The 22632-nt window shown below is 46.1% G+C and overlaps 1 protein-coding gene across 4 annotated transcripts in view; it reads left to right on the top strand.

Moving 5' to 3' along the window:
* LOC123926783 (signal-regulatory protein beta-1-like) overlaps positions 1 to 22632 on the top strand; it is a 105368-nt gene that overhangs the window by 12762 nt on the left and 69974 nt on the right. Inside the window, exons 1-6 of one of the 4 annotated variants that reach the window (XM_045980933.1) lie at positions 7948 to 8051; positions 11243 to 11599; positions 14031 to 14351; positions 14937 to 15275; positions 19360 to 19467; positions 20599 to 21189. In XM_045980933.1, coding sequence (XP_045836889.1) covers positions 7982 to 8051; positions 11243 to 11599; positions 14031 to 14351; positions 14937 to 15275; positions 19360 to 19467; positions 20599 to 20828 — 1425 coding nt within the window. In that variant the 5' untranslated portion in view covers positions 7948 to 7981 and the 3' untranslated portion in view covers positions 20829 to 21189. Of the gene's footprint in view, positions 1 to 7947; positions 8052 to 11242; positions 11600 to 14030; positions 14352 to 14936; positions 15276 to 19359; positions 19468 to 19999; positions 21190 to 22632 lie in introns of those variants that run through there. The other 3 variants (XM_045980936.1, XM_045980934.1, XM_045980938.1) reach the window with 3 other exon arrangements.

A 22632-nucleotide genomic window follows, 5' to 3' on the forward strand; every position in this document is an offset into this window, starting at 1 on the left:
AGGATAACAGTATTCATTGTTTTTGCACCACACCCAGTGCTCCATGCAATACGTGCCCTCCCTATTACCCACCACCTGGTTCCCTAACCTCTCACTCCCCACCCTTACAAAACCCTCAGGTTGTTTTTCAGAGTCCATAGTCTCTCATGGTTCATCTCCCCTTCCAATTTCCCTCAACTCCCTCTCCTCTCCATCTCCCCATGTCCTCCATGTTCTTTGTTATGCTCCACAAAAAAGCGAAACCGTATGATACTTGACTCTCTCTACTTGACTTATTTCGCTCAGCACAATCTCTTCCAGTCCTGTCCATGATGCTACAAAAGTTGGGTATTCATCCTTTCTGATGGAGGCATAATACTCCATCGTGTATATGGACCACATCTTCCTTATCCATTCATCCGTTGAAGGGCATCTTGGTTCTTTCCACAGTTTGGCCACCGTGGCCATTGCTGCTATAAACATTGGGGTACAGATGGCTCTTCTTTTCACTACATCTGTATCTTTGGGGTAAATACCCAGCAGTGCAATTGCAGGGTCCTAGGGAAGCTCTATTTTTAATTTCTTGAGGAATCTCCACACTGTTCTCCAAGGTGGCTGCACCAACTTGCATTCCCACCAACAGTGGAAGAGGGTTCCCCTTTCTCCACATCCTCTCCAACACACGTTGTTTCCTGTCTTGCTAATTTTCACCATTCTAACTGGTGTAAGGTGATATCTCAATGTGGTTTTAATTTGAATCTCCCTGATGGGTAGTGATGATGAGCATTTTTCATGTGTCTGATAGCCATTTGTACATCTTCATTGGAAAAGTGTCTGTTCATATCTTCTGCCCATTTTTTGACATGATTATCTGTTTTGTGTGTGTTGAGTTTGAGGAGTTCTTTATAGATCCTGGATATCAACCTTTTGTCTGTACTGTCATTTGCAAATATCTTCTCCCATTTCGTGGGTTGCCTTTTTGTTTTGTTGACTGTTTCCTTTGCTGTGCAGAAGTTTTGATCTTGATGAAGTCCCAAAAGTTCATTTTCACTTTTGTTTCCTTGGCCTTTGGAGACATATCTTGAAAGAAGTTGCTGTGGCTGATATCGAAGAGGTTACTGCCTATGTTCTCCTCTAAGATTCTGATGGATTCCTGTCTCACATTGAGGTCTTTTATACATTTCAAGTTTACCTTTGTGTACGGTGTAAGAGAATGGTCGAGTTTCATTCTTCTACATATCGCTGTCCAGTTTTCCCAGCACCATTTATTGAAAAGACTGTCTTTTTTCCGTTGTATATTTTTTCCTGTTTTGTTGAAGATTATTTCACCATAGAGTTGAGGGTCCATATCTGGGCTCTCTACTCTGTTCCACTGGTCTATGTGTCTGTTTTTATGCCAGTACCACGCTGTCTTGGTGATCACAGCTTTGTAGTAAAGCTTGAAATCAGGTAACGTGATGCCCCCAGTTTTGTTTTTGTTTTTCAACATTTCCTTAGCAATTCGGGGTCACTTCTGATTCCATACAAATTTTAGGATTACTTGCTCCAGCTCTTTGAAAAATACTGGTGGAATTTTGATCGGAATGGCATTAAAAGTATAGATTGCTCTAGGCAGTATAGACATTTTAACAATGATTATTCTTCCGATCCAAGAGCATGGAACGGTCTTCCATCTTTTTGTGTCTTCAATTTCTTTCATGAGTGTTCTGTAGTTCCTCGATTACAGATCCTTTACCTCATGGGTTAGGTTTATTCCCAGGTATCTTATGGTTCTTGGTGCTATAGTAAATGGAATCAATTCTCTAATTTCCCTTTCTGTATTTTCATTGTTAGTGTATAAGAAAGCCACTGATTTCTGTATATTGACTTTGTGTCCTGCCACGTTACTGAATTGCTGTATGAGTTCTAGTAGTTTGGAGGTGGAGTCTTTGGGGTTTTCCATATAAAGAATCATGTCATCTGCGAAGAGAGAGAGTTTGACTTCTTCATTGCCAATTTGGATACCTTTTATTTCTCTTTGTTGTCTGATTGCTGTTGCTAGGACTTCTAATACTATGTTGAACAAGAGTGGTGAGAGTGGGCATCCTTGTCTTGTTCCTGATCTCAACGGGAAGGCTGTGAGCTTTTTCCCATTGAGGATGATATTTGCTGTGGGTCTTTCATAGATAGATTTTATGAAGTACAGGAATGTTCCCTCTATCCCTATACTTTGAAGCATTTTAATCAGGAATGAATGCTGGATTTTGTCAAATGCTTTTTCTGCATCAATTGAGAGGATGATGTGGTTCTTCTCTCTTCTCTTATTGATTTGTTCTATCACATCAATTGATTTGCGAATGCTGAACCATCCTTGTAACCCAGGGATGAATCCCACCTGGTCATGGTGGATAATCATTTTAATGTGCTGCTGGATCCTGTTTGCTAGGATCTTGTTGAGAATCTTAGCATCCATATTCATCAGTGATATTGGTCTGAAATTCTCCTTTTTGGTAGGGTCTTTGCCTGGTTTGGGGATCAGGGTAATGCTGGCTTCATAAAAAGGGTCTGAAAGTTTTCCATCTGCTTCAATTTTTTGAAACAGCTTCAGGAGAATAGGTGTTGTTTCTTCTTTGTAAGTTTCATAGAATTCCCCAGGGAATCTGTCAGGTCCTGGGCTCTTGTTTTTTGGGAGGTTTTTGATCACTGCTTCAATCTCGTTACTAGATATCGGTCTATTCAGGTTGTCACTTTCTTCCTGGTTCAATTTTGGGAGTTTATAGTTTTCCAGGAATGCACCCATTTCATCTAGGATGCTTAGCTTGTTGGCATATAACTGTTGGTAATAACTTCTGATGATTGTTTCTACTTCCTTGGTGTTAGTTGTGAAGTCTCCCTTTTCATTCATAATTTTATTAATTTGGGCTTTCTCTCTTTTCTTTTGGATTAGTGTGGCCAATGGTTTATTGATCTTATTGATTCTTTCAAAAAACCAGCTTCTAGTTTCATTGATACGTTCTACTGTATCTCTGGTTTCTACCTCATTGATCTTGGCTCTAATCTTGATTATTTCCCTTCTTGTGTGTGGAGTTGTTTTGATTTATTGTTGATTCTCCAGTTCTTTAAGGTGTGGAGACAGCTGGTGTATTCTGGATTTTTCAATTTTGGGGGGGGGGGGCTTGGATGGCTATGTATTTCCCCCTTAGAACCGCCTTTGCTGTATCCCATAGGTTTTGGACCGAAGTGTCTTCATTCTCATTGGTTTCCATGAATTGTTTAGGTTCTTCTTTGATCTCCTGGTTGATCCAAGCATTCTTAAGCAAGGTGGTCTTTAGCTTCCAGGTGTTTGAGTTCCTTCCGATCTTTTCCTTGGGATTGAGCTCCAGTGTCAAAGCATTGTGATCTGAGAATATGCAGGGAATAATGTCAGTCTTTTGGTATCGGTTGAGCCCTGTTTGTGACCCAGTATGTGATCTATTCTGGAGAAGGTTACATGTGCACTTGAGAAGAATGAGTATTCTGTTGTTTTAGGCTGGAATGTTCTGTATATATCTATGAGGTCCATCTGGTCCAATGTTTCATTCAATACTCTTATTTCTTTATTGATTTTCTGTTTCGATGATCTGTCTATTACTGAGAGAGGCATATTAAGATCTCCTACTGTTAATGTATTCATATCAATATGACTCTTTGTCTTGATTAATAGTTTTCTTATGTAATTGGCTGCTCCTATATTGGGGGCATAGATATTTACAATTGTTAGATCATCTTGGTGGATAGTCCCTTTAAGAATGATGTAGTGTCCTTCTGTATCTCTGACTACAGTCTTTAGTTTAAAATCTAATTTATCTGATATGAGAATCGCGACCCTGGCCTTCTTTTGAGGCCCATTGGCATGAAAGATGCTTCTCCATCCCTTCACTTTCAGTCTGGGTGTATCCTTAGGTTCAAAATGGGTCTCTTGTAGACAACATATGGATGGGTCCTGTCGTTTTATCCAATCTGCAACCCTGTGTCGTTTTATGGGCGCATTTAGGCCGTTCACATTGAGAGTGATTATTGATAGATACATTTTTATTGACATCGTGTTACCTTTGAAGTCTTTCTGTCTGTAGATTGTCTCTATATTTCTGTTCGATGATATTCTTAGGATTTTTTCTCTTTTATAGGACCCCCCTTAATATTTCCTGCAGTGTCGGCTTGGTGGTTGCATAGTCTTTTAAGCATTGCCGGTCTTGGAAACTCTTTATCTCTCCATCCATTTTGAATGTCAGTCTTGCTGGATAAAGTATTCTTGGCTGCATCTTCATCTCATTTAGTACTCTGAATATATTTTGCCAGCCCTTCCTGGCTTGCCAGGTCTCTGTGGACAGGTCTGACGTTATTCTAATGGGCTTTCTTCTGTATGTAAGGAGCCTCTTTGTCCTAGCTGCTTTTAAGAGGGTCTGTCTAGAATTGTAATTCTTCATTTTAACTATCAGGTGTTGCGAGGATTTCAAGAATCTAAAATCTTGGGGGGAAACCGCTCTGCCTCTAGTACATGAACGTTGTTTCCATTTGTGAGATTGGGAAAATTTTCATAGACAACTTGTTCCACTATATCTTCTAGACTTCTTTCTTTCTCCTCCCCTTCAGGGATTCTAATAATTCTGATGTTGGAACATTTCATGGCATCATTTATTTCCCTGATTCTGTTTTTGTGTCTTCTGAGCTGTTTGTTCCAGGCTTCCTCCTGATCCTTTCTCTCTATCTGTTTGTCCTCCAGATCACTAATTCTATCTTCTGTCTCAGTTACCCTAGCTTTTAGAGAATTTAGATTAGATTGGAATTCATTGAGAGCATTTTGAACATCATCCCTGGTGGCTTTCAGTTCTGCCCTAACATTGTGAACATCATCCCTGGTGGCTTTCAGTTCTGCCATAATCAATTCCATTTGGTCATCCATGGCTTTCTCCAACCTAGCTATTGCCTGGATAATTGTTAGCTTGAATTCCCTTTCTGACATATAGTCTATATCGATAGCCATTAGCTCTGTTGCAGAAGGCCCATCCTCCGAATTTTTCTTCTGTTGGGCATTTCTCCTCCTAGTCATTTTGGTGAGAGATGGCTGAATGAATGTAGCTGGATGTATCGACCGTGGTGCAGTCAAGGTGCACTCTGGAACGCTTCTGCCCACTGGCGTCTTCCCCCATAGAGATCCAGACGTATATAATTCTGATCTCAGGCTGATTTCATTAGTGATCAGAGTTCTTTGGTGGGTGACCAGCTCACTTTAGGGTACAGGTTGAAACGGCGCCTCCTCCTACTTCTCCGTCATCTTGTCTCCCCCGTACAAAACTATGGTTTTATTTCATTTTTAAGTAATCTCTCCACCAAACTTGGGACCCAAACTCACAACCCCATGTTCAAGAGTTAATTGCTTCACCAGATGAGCCAAACATATACCCTCAGCAAATACAACTTCTGAATTCCACATTGCACTGTGCATTTGGCTAAGTTTACTATTCCATCAATAAAGAGTTGAAATAGGGAATCATATCTGGAGCCCACCTCATTTGATCCCAAATTTTCCTAGGTCCTGATGAACCCATTTCTTTCTCCAGCTCAGCAGCTCTTAGTGGAAGCCCGTACAGAATGAGGCCACAAGCCAACCACCCCCAGGTGTCCAGAGTTCAGGAGATGGGACACAGCCCCCAACTGCAGATCCTTCTTGGCCTGGGGCTCCCACGTGGAGAATCACCATGGAGACCTCAAGAAAGGGGGAGGGGTCCAGTGCAGAAAGCAGAGGCCCCAGGCAGGCAGGAAGCATCATTTCTGCTGGGCCTGTCAACTCTCTCTGAAACACAAAAAGAATTTCTTTCAAATTTTTTCTTGTGATTGAATTCCAGTTTCAAAGCCCTGTGGTCTGAGAAATTGCAGGGAATAATTTCAGTCTCTTGGCATTGGTTGAGACCTAATTTGTGACCCAGAATCTGGTCTATCCTGGAGAAAGTTCCATGTGCATTTGAGAAGAATGAGTATTCTGTTGTTTTAGGGTGGAATGTTCTGTATGTATCTATGAAGTCTATCAGTTCAGTGTGTCATTCAAAACTCTTGTTTCTTTGCTGATTTTCTGCTTAGATGGATATGTCTATTGCTGAGAGTGGAGTGTTGAGGTCTCCTACTATTAATGTTTTATTATCAATATGTCCTTTATTTTGGTTAATGTTGCCAGTTGCTCCCATGTTGGGAGCATAGATATTTGCAATTGTTAGATCCCCCTGTTGGATAGACTCCTTAAGAACGATATAGTGTCCTTCTGTATCTCTAACTATGGTCTTTAGCTTAAAATCTAATGGATGAAACTTCCATGTGAGACAGGAATGTGTCAAAATCCTAGAGGAAACATAGGCAGTAACCTCTTCAACATCAGCCACAGCAACTTCTTTCAAGATACATCTTCAAAGGCAAGGGAAACAAGAAGAAAAAATAACCTTCTAGGACTCCACCAAGATAAAAACTTTCTGCACAGCAAAGGAAACAGTCAACAACATCAAAAAAAAAAAAAAAAGAGAGAGAGAGAAAGACAACCCATGGAATGGGAGAAGATATTTGTAAATGACACTACAGATAATGGGCTGGTATCCAAGATCTATAAGAAACTTCTCAAACTCAATACTCAATGAACAAATCATCATGTCAAAAAATGGGCAGAAGACATGAACAGACACTCTCCAAAGAAGACATACAAATGAGTAACAAACATATGAAAAAATGTTCATCATCATTAGCCATCAGGGAGGTTCAAATCAAAACCATATTGAGATACCAGCTTACACCAGTTAGAATGGCAAAAACTAACAAGACAAAAAACAAGAAATGCTGGAGTGGTTGTGGGAAAAGGGAACCCCTCTTAGACTGTTGGTGGGAATACGAGTTGGTACAGCCACTGTAGAAGACAGTGCGGAGGTTTCTCAAAAAATAGAAAAAGGAGCTACCCTGTGGCCCAGCAATTGCTCTACTGGGCATTTAGCTCAAAATACAAAATTAGTGAAAAGAAGGGCCACATGCACCCCAATGTTCATAGCAGCAATGTCCACAATAGTCAAACTGTGGAAAGAGCCGAGATGCCCTTCAACAGATGAATGGATAAAAAAGATATTGTTCATATGTACAATGGAATATTATTCAACCATCAGAAAGGATGAATACCCAACTTTTGTATCAACATGGATGGGACTGGAGGAGATTATGCTAAATGAAATAAGTCAGAGAAAGTCAACTATCATATGGTTTCCCTTATTTGTGGAACATAAGGAATAGCATGGAAGACATTATGAAAAGGAAGGGAGGGTGCCTGGGTGGCACAGTGGGTTAAAGCCTCTGCCTTCAGCTCAGGTCATGATCCCAGGGGCCTGGGATCGAGTCCTACATTGGACTCTCTGCTCAGCAAGGAGTCTGCTTCCTCCTCTCTTTCTGCCTCCCTGCTTGTGATCTGTCTCTCTGTCAAATAAATAAATAAAATCTTTAAAACAAAAGAAAAGGAGAAGGAAGGGAAAAATAAAGGTGGGGGGAATCAGAGCAGGAAACCAACAATGAAAGACTATAGATACTGGGAAACAAACAGAGGGTTTTAGAGGGGAGGGGAGTGGGGGGATGGGTGAGCCCAGTGATGGGTATTAGGGAGGGCACAGATCGAGCGGGGCACTGGGTGTTATAAGCAAATGATGAATCATGGAACACTACATCAAAAACTAATGATGTACTTTATGGTGACTAACATAACATGATAATAATTTTTTAAAAAACCAAACAACCCCCCCCCCCAAAACATAAGAAGAGGTCCCTCTCACCATGTGAGGCCTCTCTGCCTGACGTCTGTTTCACAATCCAGAAGCAGATCGCTGCCTCACAGTCATGTGACTGCATCGTAGATGCTTCCTTCCTCTTCCATCACCAGAGGGGCGGGCTTTTCCTCCCCACAGAACAGAGGCCCCGTCGCCCCAGCACACACCTTTGCAGAAAGCAGGATCCTCAGGCCTCCATCATGTGGGCCCCTGCCTCCGGACCGTGCCCTCCTCCTCACCTGCTGCTGGCTTTGCTGTGGGGACTCACAGGTGAGCACTGCCTTGAGGGAGACTCCCCTTTCCCTGCCTCCTCAACCACTCCCTGTCCCTGGGCATTTAGGGCCTCCAGGTAAACACAGGTGTGCTATCCACACCCTCCACAGAAAGCCAAGGACTGGGTCTCATGTGAGCTTGAAATCAGGGATCTGAGCATTTCCTCTGGGGATCCATCATTTGTAGCTGGTTACCACCAGCACCCAAAGAATCAATGCTTCAATGGGTAACAATGACAGCTTTGTGTGTGTTCATTGATCTAATCCTCACAACATCCATGCCTGATACCTGTGACTAAACTCCTGATTGTAGATAAGGAAACTGAGGCAAAGACAGCAACCAGCCGAGAGTCACCTACTTAAGTCCCTGGAGCAGCAGGGGTTCATGTCCAGCCCACTGAGCTCCACAGTTCATCTTATTAACCATGTTATGCTGCCTGGCTCCACAGTGGTGGCCACGTGCAGAAACATCAGAATCAGAGAGGCAAACAGAAGGAGAGCCATCATGCATCACACGCAGAGGTCTTCAGCGTTCCACTGTGCTGCGTGTTCTCACAAACTCTTGTTAATGATGTGCTGCATGTTTCCAAGGCGCCAAATTGCTACTGAAGTTTAACGTGTACTATAATTACACTAAATCCTCAAAACAATCTCATACTAGCATCCTGGGCCACACTGTACACATACAGAGAATGCACTTACCTCTGTGTGTGTGCACATGTGCGTGCGTGCATAGGAATGGGCATAGGGAAATGTACTCACATGCATGTGCACACACACATGGGATTTTTGAAAACACTTTGCTTTTTCTCCTCAGAATGAGGTCCAGAACAATGTTTGGATCCCTGTCTCTGAGCTACTCACCTTCTTCTTTAATTCTCTAAACCTACCTCTCACCCCTCACCAAGCTCTTAAATTAAAAACAAACTTCTCTCTTGGTAAAATGAGTAGAACCTTGTGCATTACTACCTTGGAAATGCCTCCATGCTGGATTCAAGTGGGTGAGGAAAGAAGGGGACACAAATTCAGAGACTCCCGCCTGTGTGATCTGCATCTGTAATTATATCCAATTTCATATCCCAATCCCAATTTTCTGGTGTCCACTAATGCCTCCCTGCCTCAGGAAATCTCATGAGTGATAACTTTCTAAATTCCTGAGCACTCACCATGTGCCACACACACCTGGAAATGTCTATGTTCATTATGTCATGCAATCTTTGTATCCAAGGAAGACATTCCTGTCATCCCTACCTTAGAGATAAGAAAAGAAGGCACAGAAAGGGCCAAGGTCACTGAGTATAAGTGGGAAGGTAGGATTGGAACCTAGGCAGTCTGATTCTAGATCTCACAGGTCTAACCATTGCTCTTTTCCCAAACCCTATGATCCCAAGTCGATCCCATGAGATTTCTGCAGATCTTCCAATCGCTGTGGGGAAGGAGGTGGTGTGGTGAAGAATGTTCGTGGTTCGCTTCTCTCAGGTGCTTCTGTATTCTGGGTATATGCAAGTGTTTGTTTCCTCCAAGTCATCTATGTGGGAAACTCGGCTTCTGATATAATATCCTGAGAAATTCTCCACTGAAAATAGACTTCATGGTCTCCAAAAGGGGTCACATTGGGCAATTCACACATTATACAAATATTAACTATATACCTACTAGGCGACAAGAACAGTTCTATTAACATAGGGCATGTTGATGAATAAAAGACACAAAGTAGTTGCCCTTGTAGAAGTTGTATCATAGTGGAGGAAAGGACAGGAAACAATAGACGCAAGAAATCAGTAAATAACAGAGGTACAGAGAGTGATGAACATTAAGGAAAAAACAGGACAGTACAGCTGGATACGACAATGGGAGAACTGCTAGGGTGGGATGTACTTAAACAGGTCGCCAGGAGCGAAGATTATAAGAAGGCAGGGGAGTGAGCCGTGTGATTTTCTGGGGGAAGAGGCTTCATTGGGAACAGCATGAGAGCAGAATATTCTTGCTCTGTTCAAGGATTCAGGCATTTATTCTGAGTGAAATGGTAGCTACTGCAAGGTTTTGAAGACAGAAGTGACACGATCTGACATGAGCTTCATTCTAGCATTTGGTTGAGAATGGAGGACCACAGGACATAGAGAGAAGCAGCTAGAGCCCTCAAGAGCTCAGTGCATCCATGTGAACAAGGTAAACATGTTTGCAGCAAGACAGCAGCCAGGAGAGAAAGGGGAAGAGGTTAGCCTGTGGGTGCCTGCAGTAGGGGAGTCTTTAGCCATTAGCATAGGAAATGAAGTGGGAAAGAAAGGCACCCAAGGGTCGGGACCATAAGCATCTGGGAAAATAAAGGTGCCTCCGCTGAGATGTGCAAGGATATGTGGGAAACTGAGTTCAGTTTAGGACATGTTAGCTGTGAGAGGTTTACTTCTAGCTAAGAAAAAGTTCGAACGCTGTTTGGACATACATAGTATAGTTGAGAAGCAAGGCGTGGGCCAAAAATAGAAATAGGAGGATTATAGATATACAAATGGTAGATTTTTCACCTTTCCTTGGCTCCTCATAACCACCTGATCCTCTTCCGTCCCTGCTCTGATTTTCCATCCATGTCTCCCTCCATGGTGCATTCCTGTTTCTTCCCATTTTTGTCCTAGCAGTTCAGCATCCTGACCCCAGTCTGCTCCAGCCTTAGAAACCAAAGTATGTGAGGTTCTTGGCACACCCAGGACCTGCCTGTAATAGCTTGTGCCCTCCTTAGGAGGCATGTTTATTTACAGATACTGGTAAGTGCATGGGTTTTACCAGCTCACACACTGCAAGGGTGACTCACAAATTTCCTCCCTGAGGAGTAGCTAAGAAATGGAAAAGGACACTGGGTGTATGTGTGATGCACCTGCTTCTCCGATTTCTATCCCTGCCAGGTTTTGAGGACACTTCACATAAGAAAGAATGAGTTTGCATTTCTGAATGTCTCCAGAGAGTAGCTTGTCACCAATACAGGAAATCCAGCGGGGAAGTCAAACCTGCTCTGTGCCACATCACTGAGCCTCCGTGCCTTTGTTTCCTTGGTTGTGATGGGGTCTCCCATTACAGGCTCGGGGCAAGGGCCACTCCCGGTGCGCACTCAGTCAGGGAGCTGTTGTGCGTCAACACGTGAGGAGACGTGCAGGATCACCGCAGGATGAGTAGACGACTGCTCTGTTTTCCCTCCAGGTGTGGCCGGTGAGGCGGGGCTGCAGGTGATTCAGCCTGACAAGTCAGTGTCTGTCGCAGCCGGACAGACAGCCACTCTGCGCTGCACCGTGACCTCCCTGTTCCCCATAGGGCCGGTTCAGTGGTTCAGGGGGACAGGGCCAGGCCGGGAGTTAATCTTCAGTTTCAAAGGAGGCCACTTCCCCCGAGTAACAAATACTTCAGACTCCACAAGGAGAAACAACACGGACTTTTTCATCTGCATCAGTAACATCACCCCAGCAGACACTGGAACCTACTACTGTGTGAAGTTCCAGAAAGGGACCCCTGATGATGTGGAGTTTAAGTCTGGACCAGGCACCCAGGTCACTGTGAGCGGTGAGTATGGCCTGGGCCTCCTTTGTCCCCTGGTTGTGACAACAAGTCAGTAAGAACGCCCTCCATTATCTGACCAACAACTAAGTATCAGGCCATGTGGTGGGTGTCCCCGACTTTAGCCCCTTCCACGGATCAGGGAATTTGAGGCGTGGAGAGGTCCCGATGTTTGCTCAAGGCCCCTGATAAATGGTGGGAAACTCTAGAACCCCAGTCTGTGCATCCAGAGTTCTCACCTTTTCCAATCCTGAGCAGCCCTCTGGTTCCAAGGATGAGGGACTTACAGACTGAGTGACTTGCCCAGTCACATGACCCAATCTTACTCCTGCCTCCAGAGAGTGTCCCCTCCATGTGGCTGACTCTTCTCTACTCAACACTTACTGAGCACCTGCTGTGTGCAGGCTCTTGTCTGCGTGCAAGGGAAGCAGGGACAATACAGGCCCAGGCTCCTTTCTCATGAAGCTCACGTTCCCTTCCCTTCCTATGGACGAATGCACCCAGGGCAGGGAGGTGGGGCATGTCTTTCTTTCAACATAGAAGAATCACAGTGAGAAGAGGTATAAACTCACTGTTTACACTGAGAGCTCAGGATGGAGAAGATGCCAGAGGCTGGGCATTTGTTGTGCATCCATCCAACAAGCATCACGCAATTCAGGGACTGACTCCCATAAGAGCACTGACTCTCCTCTCAGCTCCAGGACATAGGCATGCGGGTGGTTTTATCCTGATTGTGCAGGTGTTACAGGCGTTCCCGTGGTATGTCCCTTGCTTTGGCATTAACACTAGTACATGGCTCCAGCACCGGGCAGATCTGTTCCTCCTGGGAGAGCTCTCCTTCCTCTTCCCCAAGCTGCCCACATAGGGAATGCCCTGGATGAGAATGAATGAGGCTACAGGGACTATCTCAGCCCATTTACAGATGGGGACACTGAGGCTCAGGAGATCTGGCCTGAGCAGGGAAGTGAGCCACACAGTCTGACTCACAGCCCTGCTCTCTACACACTCACTTTGATGGTCAAAGTGGAGAAAGTGCTCACCCTCTCCTTGAAGCTCTTGTAAATCTTGTATGGTTCTCTTTTGCAGCAGTAAATGTTAAGAAAACACGGGAAGAAACGGGCTAGCTTTGCACCCCCAGATCAGACAGGTATGCAAACATCTCGTGAAGTGTTGAGCCTGTTCCTGGAGGACTCAGCTTCTCACAAGTAACAGGATCCAGAGTCTTTCCCCTGATATGTGGTGTTGCTCCTTCACTGAGCAGCCTGGGGCACTGGCCTGGACAGAGCAGAGGGGCCCCGCAATCCCAGCAAAACCGGGCGCCCCATTCCTGGCTCTGCAGACTAAGGATGACTGGGAGGCACATCCTGGAGGGTGTTCAGCTCTGTGAGCGAGAGTTCACATTCTAGACTCAGCTGTTGGGACCCCACATTTTCCCTCTGTTGTTGTCGAGTCAACATGTCTGGACACCCGGAGGGACCCCTCCCCATAACCACTTGCAGTGAGAATGTCAGACACAAAAGGAGAGTGGCTGTCACTGTCGGGCTGGAGAAGGTGGGACATTTACTCTGTTGTAGATGAAACAGTTGGAGGCCACAGGAAGTCCCCCTGGGATGCAATGAGGAGTGAGGAGCAGCCCTTTTGTGCTCAGACCAAAGTAGCTTGGCTCCTTCATGAGGGAGAGACAGAGACCACCCAGGGGGAGTTTCCTCACAAAGTTGTCTTTATTTTACAGGTAAGGGATCACAGGGAATAATTTCCAAAGCCATGATTCGGAACAGGGGCAAGTAGGCTCTATATATTAGGGCTGGAGACGAATATTCAGAGGGGGATTTTAACACTATAATGAGACTGAGGTTACTGTCAGCCACTTTCGGATTCATCTGCTCTTTTCCATCTGTGTTTCCAGTGATAAATTTCAAGCACAACCAGTTGCATTCCCTTACCTGTCCTTCCCTGCAATCCCGCTAAGGAGAAATGCCTCTTGTCCCATGTCACAGAAGAGGAGCCCCGCTGTCTCACAGCCCCATTTGTGGTCAATGGCCAGCCCAGTTCTTGCCTCTTTAGGGGTCCCTTGTTCATTGCACAGTCTGGTGCATACGCTCTCTGACCTCAGTGAGGTTTGCAGGGAGGCAGCTAGGAATGGTTGCTGCCATAGTCAGAATCAATAGAAATGTCCTTCCTGTGCCCAGATTGGTGGGAAGTCACCTGACAGAGAAGTGAGGGGGGCACCTGAACTCAAGCCTGGAACTGCACCTGGGCCCTGCCCCTGACTCAGAGTTCATCTCTGGAACCTCAGGTCCTCCTCTGTGCAAGGAGGAGAGGACACCGCCCTCCAAACACTATCAGAAGGGTGGCGGGTTCTCCACAGCGACTCACACATATCCTGAGCGCTGATAACCACAGTCATGCTCACTGTTCACAACTGCTCCTCTTGTAGCCAAACCCTCTCCCCCCGTGGTGTTGGGCCCCGCGGACAGGGCCTCGCCGGAGCAGACAGTGAACTTCACCTGCAAGTCCCACGGCTTCTCCCCCAGAAACATCATCCTGAGATGGTTCAGAAACGGGAATGAGCTGGCAGCCTCCCAGACCAGCGTGGACCCAGAGGGAAACAGAACGTCCTACAGCATCTCCAGCACAACCAGGCTGGTGCTGGCCCCGGGGGACGTTCGCTCCCAGGTCATCTGCGAGGTGACCCATGTGACTCTGAAGGGCGGCCCTCCTCTTCGTGGGACTGTCAACCTGTCTGAGGTCCTCCGAGGTAGATGCCCCTCCCCCCCAGACCCATTCCGGGTCTGGCCCCCAAGTCTCCAAGCCTGCTCCTCCCCCGCTTCCTACCTCAGGCCCTCCGTTCCCTGGAGTCTGACCCCTGGCAGACCCTCCAGGTCACCTGCACCTAGATGTGCCGTCCCCTCCTACTGTTTCCATGGCCGCCGTGGGGTGAACACCTACCACGTGCCAAGCACTACTCTCGGTAGTTTCCTTTACTTTACAGTAGCTATTCCAATTATTGAGCACCTGCTGTACTCCACGCCACCGTGTGCTTGGTGGGGTCATTTGTCTTGCTACAGTTATGCTATTCCAACTGTATGGGTGGGGATGAGAATCTTGATTTCACTCATTCTTAGCCTATCAGGAGCCATCAATCCTTGATCACCTACTGTGTGCTGGGCACTGTGCTTAGGGATTTCATTCATATGCAAAGACTCAGTGTTTGAGCACCAGCTGCATGCCTAGCCCTGTTCTGGGTGACTCTCTTGTTGTGTGGGGGAGCTAAGTTCTTGAGCCCCTTCCCCGTGTTCTGTCTGTTCCATGAGGTGAGAACTTCTGCCCTGTGCTGTTTCAGTTCCGCCCACCTTGGAGGTTTCCCAGCAGCCTGTGTCAGGGGACCAGGTGAAGCTCACTTGCCAAGTGAAGAAGTTCTACCCCCAGCGCCTCCAGCTGACCTGGTTGGAGAACGGCAATGTGTCCCGAACAGAAATGGCCTCAAGGGCCTCGAACCTCGTAGAGAACAAGGATGGGACCTTTAACTGGACGAGCTGGCTCCTGGTGAACTCGTCTGCCCACAGGGAAGATGTGGTGTACACCTGCCTGGTGCAGCACGACGGGCAGCCTGCGGTCACCAGAAACCATACCCTTGTGGCCTCTGCCCACCAGAAGGACCAGGAAACCCATAAAATCCAGGGTGAGGCCTCAATGATCCTGTTTCTTGCGTCCTGCTCCCTGCTTCCTCACCTGACCATGATTAAGTTACCATGCCTGGCCAGATACCCCCTCCCCTGTTATTTCCCACTTAGCATGGTCTCTGTCCCTTCTACACTTTTCCATCATCATCACGGAAAATATCTGCACTTGACATTCTGAAATTCCAGGAGGGACCCTGAGGACCTGGAGTTTTGAGTCTTGACCAGGCTCCCGGGGGTGATCATGTGTGGTCACACCTGGCGTCTCTTCTCTCCCTTTATTTGTGACAGCAGACCAGCAATAGTCACGATCGCTCAAAGCACATTTACTTTATGCCAATTCCAACTCATTTCTTGTCTCCTTTCCTACTTAACCAACCCTGTGACCTGGAATTTTACAGAAGGGACTCAGGGAACAATGAGGGACAGATGATGAACACTTCCTGCCCTTAGTACAGCTGATGAGCTAAGCTAGTCGAGGGAAACCTGAGTCCCTGAAGACAGACGAGCGACCTGTGCAAAAAAGGGAGGGGGATTAATTATAGCAGGGGGGCATTTTCCCAAAGAACTACCGAGTTCCCCTTTCTACAACTAAAGCATTCCTTATTTCTCTCTCATATAACATCAGGGGAGGTCAAGCCAGTTTTCCAGGAGTCTTTGTTCCAGAAGATCTTTCAAAGGCCCATGTTACTTCTAACCTGCCCAGTGACATTGTCCTCTTGCCTGGGTCAACATGGGGCCACCGAGTGTTCATGTCACTGTTGGCCAGGAGACTAGAGATAGGAAGGGGAAAGGGAACAATTTACCTTAAAACTAGAGTATGCAGAAGTTGCATAATTGTGTCCACTAATGACTTAGTCACGGAGCCACATCCAGCTCCAAATGGAGTCCACACTTGTGTGGTCATGTGACTAATGACATTGTTCTTTCTATAAAACCAATACTATTACACTCTTAGTAAAATTAGCAATAATTCCTAGATTCATCTAAAATGGAGTATATATTCCAATTTTCCAAAGCTTCTTCTATTAACTTTATTTTGTGGACCTAACTTGGTTTTAATTCACCTGTAAACGCTTAAAACAATTTTCCTGTGAAATACCTGGGTCTCCATGATTCTTTTTTTTCCCCCAATAGTTTATTTATTTATTTCACAGAGAGAGAGAGAGAGAGAGAGAGAGATCACAAGTAGGCAGAGAGGCAAGCAGAGAGAGAGAGAGATGTGGAAGAAGTCTCCCTGCTGAGCATGGAGCCCAATGTAGGTCTCCATTGCAGGACCCTGGAATCATGACCTGACCTTAAGGCAGAGGCTTAACCCAGAGCGACCCAGGGGCCCGATTCTTTTATTTCTCTGTAAATAATCTGAATAGCTAGGGCTACTCAAATTCTTCATTTCATATTGGATGCTTCAGGTAGGCTGTGCTTTTGAGAAATGTGGTCTTTTTCTCTGAGTTGTCAAATTTCTGCACATAGAGCTTCGCCTAGTATTACCTAGTAATCCTTGTGATGTCTGTAGGGTATCCCATTTCATCCCTGATATTGGAAATCGGTCAATTCTCATTTTCTTTCATTGTTACAATGGTTAGAAGTTTTTCAAATTTATTAGTCTTCTCAAAAATCACTTCTCAAATATCACTTCTCAAATATCACTTTCATTTCAGTGATATTCTCTATTGTTTGTTGTTAATTTCTTTGCTTTTTCTCCTCTTTTTTTTTATTTCCTTCTCTTGATTTGGGCTTATTTTTCTCCTCATCATTTTTTTTGAAATGAGAAAAAAATCATCAAGTCTAGATGTTTCTTTGTTCGAATGCTACAGCTGGGCCTCCTTCTGGTCTTGGGGAATCAGAAGTGTGGACTCAGGATACCTGGTGTGGGTTCCTCCTCCAGAATGAAAGCAACTAGCCCAGTTGCCTTCCTCTTCCACCTTTCAGAGCCCTCCATGCATGGATCTCACATGAGTTCCAGGGGGCAGGCTTCTACTGAGCCAGGAGACGTGGGAGAAATGAGTCCACACCATCTCTTGCCCTTTCCTGTGCTTGGTGAAGGTGCGAGGGGAATGGTATAAGGGGATGTGCATTTGGACGTGGAGATTTTTCTCTTTTGTCTCCAGAGATTCTGCAGTTTGAGCATTGCTCTTTAGGGACTACCAAGAGCCAGTTTTCTCCTAGAATTTACTGTCCTTTTGTTATTTTCCCTTTGGGTTGAGAGGCTGTATTTGGAGATGAGTAGTTAAGCCTCTGTCTTGTACTCAGCAGCCCATTACAAAGTGCCCACAGGTCTTTGATAGTCTTGGCCCCAACGTCCCTATCCCACATCTCAGTATCCATCTCCCATATTTCCCCATCAGGGCCCCACTCCAGCACAGTAGGTGCAGTGTAGCTGAGAATTCAGCCCTCTCCGTAGCACTGATACTCTTAGGCTTATGTTGGACCCAAATGTGTCCTCAGCTTTTTCTGCCCTCCAGCTCTACGAGGTAAGAGTCTGCACTGTTGAGCAGAAGTCCCCTGACATTCACACACAACCTTTCACATGGGATCAGTCTTCACATTGCACTGCCTTTCTCCAAAGGGTTGATGCTCAGCAACATTCATCCAACCCATAGTTCTTGTAATTATCATGTCATTTCCAGAATGCCAGGATACTCCCCTCCTCTGCTTACACCAGCCCCAGTCACCACGGTGAGGTTTCAGCAGTGACAAGGGCAGGGCAAGCTGACACCTACCCTGCTTTACCTCCCACAGGACTGGGGGCCTCATGACCAGCTGGCAGAAAGTGACCTTGGTCCAAATGGGCCCATTAGATTTGGCTTTCCAGACCCCAACCAGACAAACTCCACACATCAGGTGACCCCGGAGGGAGACTCTCAGGTGATACGAGAAGAGAGAAAAGCTCACTGTAGGGTGCTGCCCGATCCACATGCATGAGAGAGGGAAGGAGGCAGGACTGGCAAAGGGAGATGTTGACACAATTCAGCATGGAAAGACTCAGCCTCAGACAGAGAGCAAGCAAGCCGAATGCTCTTCATGAGTTGTTTTAATGGAGAGGATTGGCTTGGCCTCTGTTCTCCCACTTCCTCCAGCCTTCTGCTGCAGGCTCCCCTCTAGGAACAGGTACAAAAATGAACAGTACAGCTCTTTCACTCAGAAAAATTCCAATGCCCCCCCACCCTCCGCAGCAGAGACCTGCCATTCTCTAACATGCCAGAGGCAAATATGGTGAGGCCCTACTCCTTCCTTTAAGATTACTCTATACATTTCAGAAATATACTTGGATTTTTAAAATTCAAATTTAAAAAGAAAAATGGGTCATTGTACGAAGTCAAAAAATCGGGAGCTGTTCTTCCAGACCCAACATTCTATGTCCAACACAAAGATGTCAGCTGACAGTGTGTGGAACTGGGGTTCAGGTGGGCTGGATGGTGTTTGAAACTCTCTTCAGCTTTAGACCCCATTTCCTTGCTTCCCAGGATATTGTCCAGCCAGCAGGTCTCCTGAGGTCAGGTCATCCTGAGGCCTCCCTCCTCACCTCTGTACATGACAGTCGTCAAACTGTGTGCATGGAGCAAAGCAGGGTGGCCTTCCCCCTCACTGACTGTGACATCTGTTCTCACTCCACTTGAGACCAGGAAGACATTTTTCCCTATGGCCCAGAGAGTTTGGCTTTGTCCTGGTCCAAAGACAAGGTCTCAGAGTCATCCTGCAGGCCAGCAGTGAGGGGTTTTCCTGGGTCTGAGCCATCTCATCTGTCCACCGTCTGTAAACTAGGAGACTGTTGGCTCATCAGAAAGAGGCTGTGTGACCTGCCCCACTGGGTGTGAGGACCAGTTCAGTAAACCAAACTTATCCATTCCTGGGTGCTCGTTTTCCCCACTTCTTCCTTCCCTCAAGAAGGACACCTGGCAGTGAGAAAAGGATGGGTGAGGTGAGGAACGTCTTACCCCGAATTCTGCCTTGAGCTCGGGAAGAATTCATGAGCTTCAGAGCGTTGAAAAGCCTGAGTTGCTTCACATAGAGTAAGTGGAGGACCCAGGGAATGGACTCCAGGGTGCCCCCCTCTGATGGTGCCTCCTATCCCTTCTTCTCCAGAGTCAAGGCCATCTACTCCATTCCTGATGGCTGTCACCCTGGGCCCGAAGCTGCTGCTGCTCATTGCTGTCTCTGCCATCTATGTCCACAAGAACCAAGTGCACGATTGTAAGTTGTGGGTCAGGGAGGGCAGGCTATGGTTAGTCCCAGAAAGCGCCAGCTTAGAGAGAGAGTGTCAGCCCACAGGTCACAAGGAGTCAGCACCCACCTGGAGTCAAGAGCATGTGACACACCTCCCTTGATACCCTCAGGAGTCTCAGAAGTTCCAATGCCCTGAGGATCAGGGGCGGGGACCTTTAGCCTATAAAATGTGGGCAGGGTCAAAGGGTATCAAAGAGTGTGGACAGAGTCCTAGGGATTCTGGGAAGGAAAAGCGCAGAGGAGCTGAATGAGAGGCAGCTGGGTGGGAGGATCCCTTGGAGACCATCACTAGATAATGGAGAACTGGGGCTCCTTTTGGCACAAGATGTCTGCATTTAGAGGAATGCTGACAGGTGCCAGGGGCTGCTCTGAGAACAGCTTCCAATCTGACCCTCCGTGGGATATACTGGAGGGGATGGGGAGGGGGGATCAAGTCCTAAGGGAGGAAGGCTAAAGTGGCAGAGTCCTCTATCAGGGGCTGCCTGTCCTTTCACAACAGGTGTCCCAGGAGGAAAATAGCACCGAGGACATAAGAGACGCATGGGGAACATTTCTCGAATGATGAGCAGATAATCAACTGTGAACATGAGTCCCACAGCTCCTTCCTTCCTCCCCTACTACATGCCACCCTCAGTCTCTGCTGCCTCCTTCCTTCCTTGAGGGGCCCAGCCAAAGACAAGGAACAAATAGAAGCTTCCCAACTCTGCCCCAAATACCTTGCTTCTTCCAGAGACCCACTTGCCCACAGTCCCTTCTGCTCCTTCTCACAATCCTTGATGACCCTAGAGCTTGGTCTTCATACCAGCTCCTCAGCAAGGACCATGGGAACTTGCTCTGGGGACTGATGCACAGATATCGGCCTGAATGTGAGAAAGAAGTCACATCTACTCATACCAGGTGCCTCTCATTCATCCTCTGGGGACTATGTTCATGAACCACATGCTCATGTCCATGTTCTTGGGAGTTATTTCTGTCAATTCCCAGACATTCCAGACTTGGTGAGGTTCTTCACTGGGTCTTAAATAAAATGAATCTCATCCTGGTTTGAAGAAGAGAAATGATCCTCCTTCCTCTTTGCCTACATGTCCTACTCCTTAGTCCCAGAGACAAGATGCCTCCTCCCTGTGATGCGAACACTGGCTCTTCTGTCACCTTCATCCTTCCCAGCCCCACTGCTCATGGACATGAGCCGGCAGTCGAGAAGCCTGGAGCCATCCTCGGTTTTCTTACTTTATATCCCATATTCAGTTCTGCCTTCAGAATGCTACATCCAGTGGCCAGATCGTAAATGTGAAGCAGTCTACTCAGGGAAAGGAAAAGAAGCCTGATTTGTAGTGCTCGTGGACTTCCGTGGTGTCAACACTCCCAATGTTACCAATGGCAAGATAACAGCGTTTCACAACTTGCTTATAAAATTCTTGAGAAGCTCTCAGGAGTGAGTGCAAGCCTCCTCCCAAAACCAGTGAGCTCCACCCAGAATCCGCACAATGCTCATCCCAAGGCTGCTCCCCGATCCTGGCCACCAGCACTCCTTCCTGGACCATTCTTCATCTCTTACAGGCTCTCCAGTTTCAGCTACAGTGATTCCATGGCAATGGAAGTCAAACTGTGTCTTTCCTCTGCTTCTTCCTCCTAAAGATCTGTATGACACTCTCTTCCTCTTTTCAGCTCTGTTTGTACTTCACTTTATTAAAAAGTCCCTTCCATAAACCACCCTGTATGAAATATCAATTCCTTTCTCTCACTCTGTGTTCCCACAGCTCATAACCTAATTAAATTGTTTTCCTAGAACTTAAGCTTAGCTGACATGATACGTGGAGGCAGGGCTCACTTTGTGCAATAGTGCAGGACAGAACAATGATGGTGCAGCTCAAACCATACAAAGTGATCTCAACAAACGGGGGGGAATAACGATTTTTCTGTGACCTTTAAAAACATTTTTAAAACCCAGAAAGTTTCCAAATGTCAATGATGAATGCATAGGAAGCTGAAAAAACAATAGAACCATTATTTATTGGGTGTATTGCCATTTCAAATATTAGGAACCTTGAAACGGGAAGCATTTTGTTATTTTGTAACGACTCATCATGAATAGTTTGCACAGTGCTAAACTTCTGATTGCATAGTTGACCATATAGGGCCACCATCTGAATTACCTCACTTCAGTCTCAATTGGGATCATCTTCCAACATTCCATCCCTTGTACTTTCAATGTTGTGAAATCCTTACAACATTAATTTAAATACTTCTGGTGTCACATCCTTGCGATATTTTACCTTCCCTCCCACCACCTTCTTCAATGATGTGGTAAACTTGTCTCACTCTGTTCCTCTGGCTGCATATCCACACTCTGGGGACCAGCACCCCTGTCACCATTCCCCTGGTAGCTATGCCCTCATGAGCTCCAAATGATTTATGTAGACACTTCACGCTCAGAAGGGAGCTTAGCTCCTTACTCCTGCAGTGCAGTCACTGATGTGACTCTCCTCCAAAGGTGACAGGATGGCAGGGAGGAATAGGGAGTACTACAGAGGGAACACCTGACAAATGCAGTCCAGCCACGCGATCACAAGTTCACCAGTACTCATAAACCATGGCCACAGTGTGCTCCCATATACGATGTGATGAAAACGACACTTTTCCTCTGTGACCTTCCTCCCCAAACCCATTCCCCCAGTCTGTGTATGAGAAAAGCATCTGACAAATTGCAATGAGGGACATTCCAAAATATACCAGAGCAGCACTCAAAACTGTCAGGCCATTGCCATCAAGGAAAGTCCAAGAAGGTCTCAGAGCTGAGAGGAGCCTAGAGAGACATGACAAGAAAATGTAATGTGGGATCCTCCATGGAATTCTGGGACAGAAGGGGACATGGAGTGAAAACTAAGAAAATCTTTTCTGGACTGAATACTTTTACGTCTCCAATGCTTATGGGATTTGGAGGTGGGGACTTTGCAGATAATGAGGTTATGACGGCAGAGTCCTCATGAATGGGATCATTGCCTTCATGAAAAGGGGCCAGACAGCTGTTAGGGCCAATCTAATGTTAAAACCTGTTTAACTATTAGGGCCTGCTTAGCCAGAGAAACTCCATATTGCCTAGGTATCCATATTGTTGTTTACATCCATGGA

This window comes from Meles meles, chromosome 16 (genome assembly GCF_922984935.1).
Source record: "Meles meles chromosome 16, mMelMel3.1 paternal haplotype, whole genome shotgun sequence".
Taxonomy (NCBI): Eukaryota; Metazoa; Chordata; class Mammalia; order Carnivora; family Mustelidae; genus Meles; species Meles meles.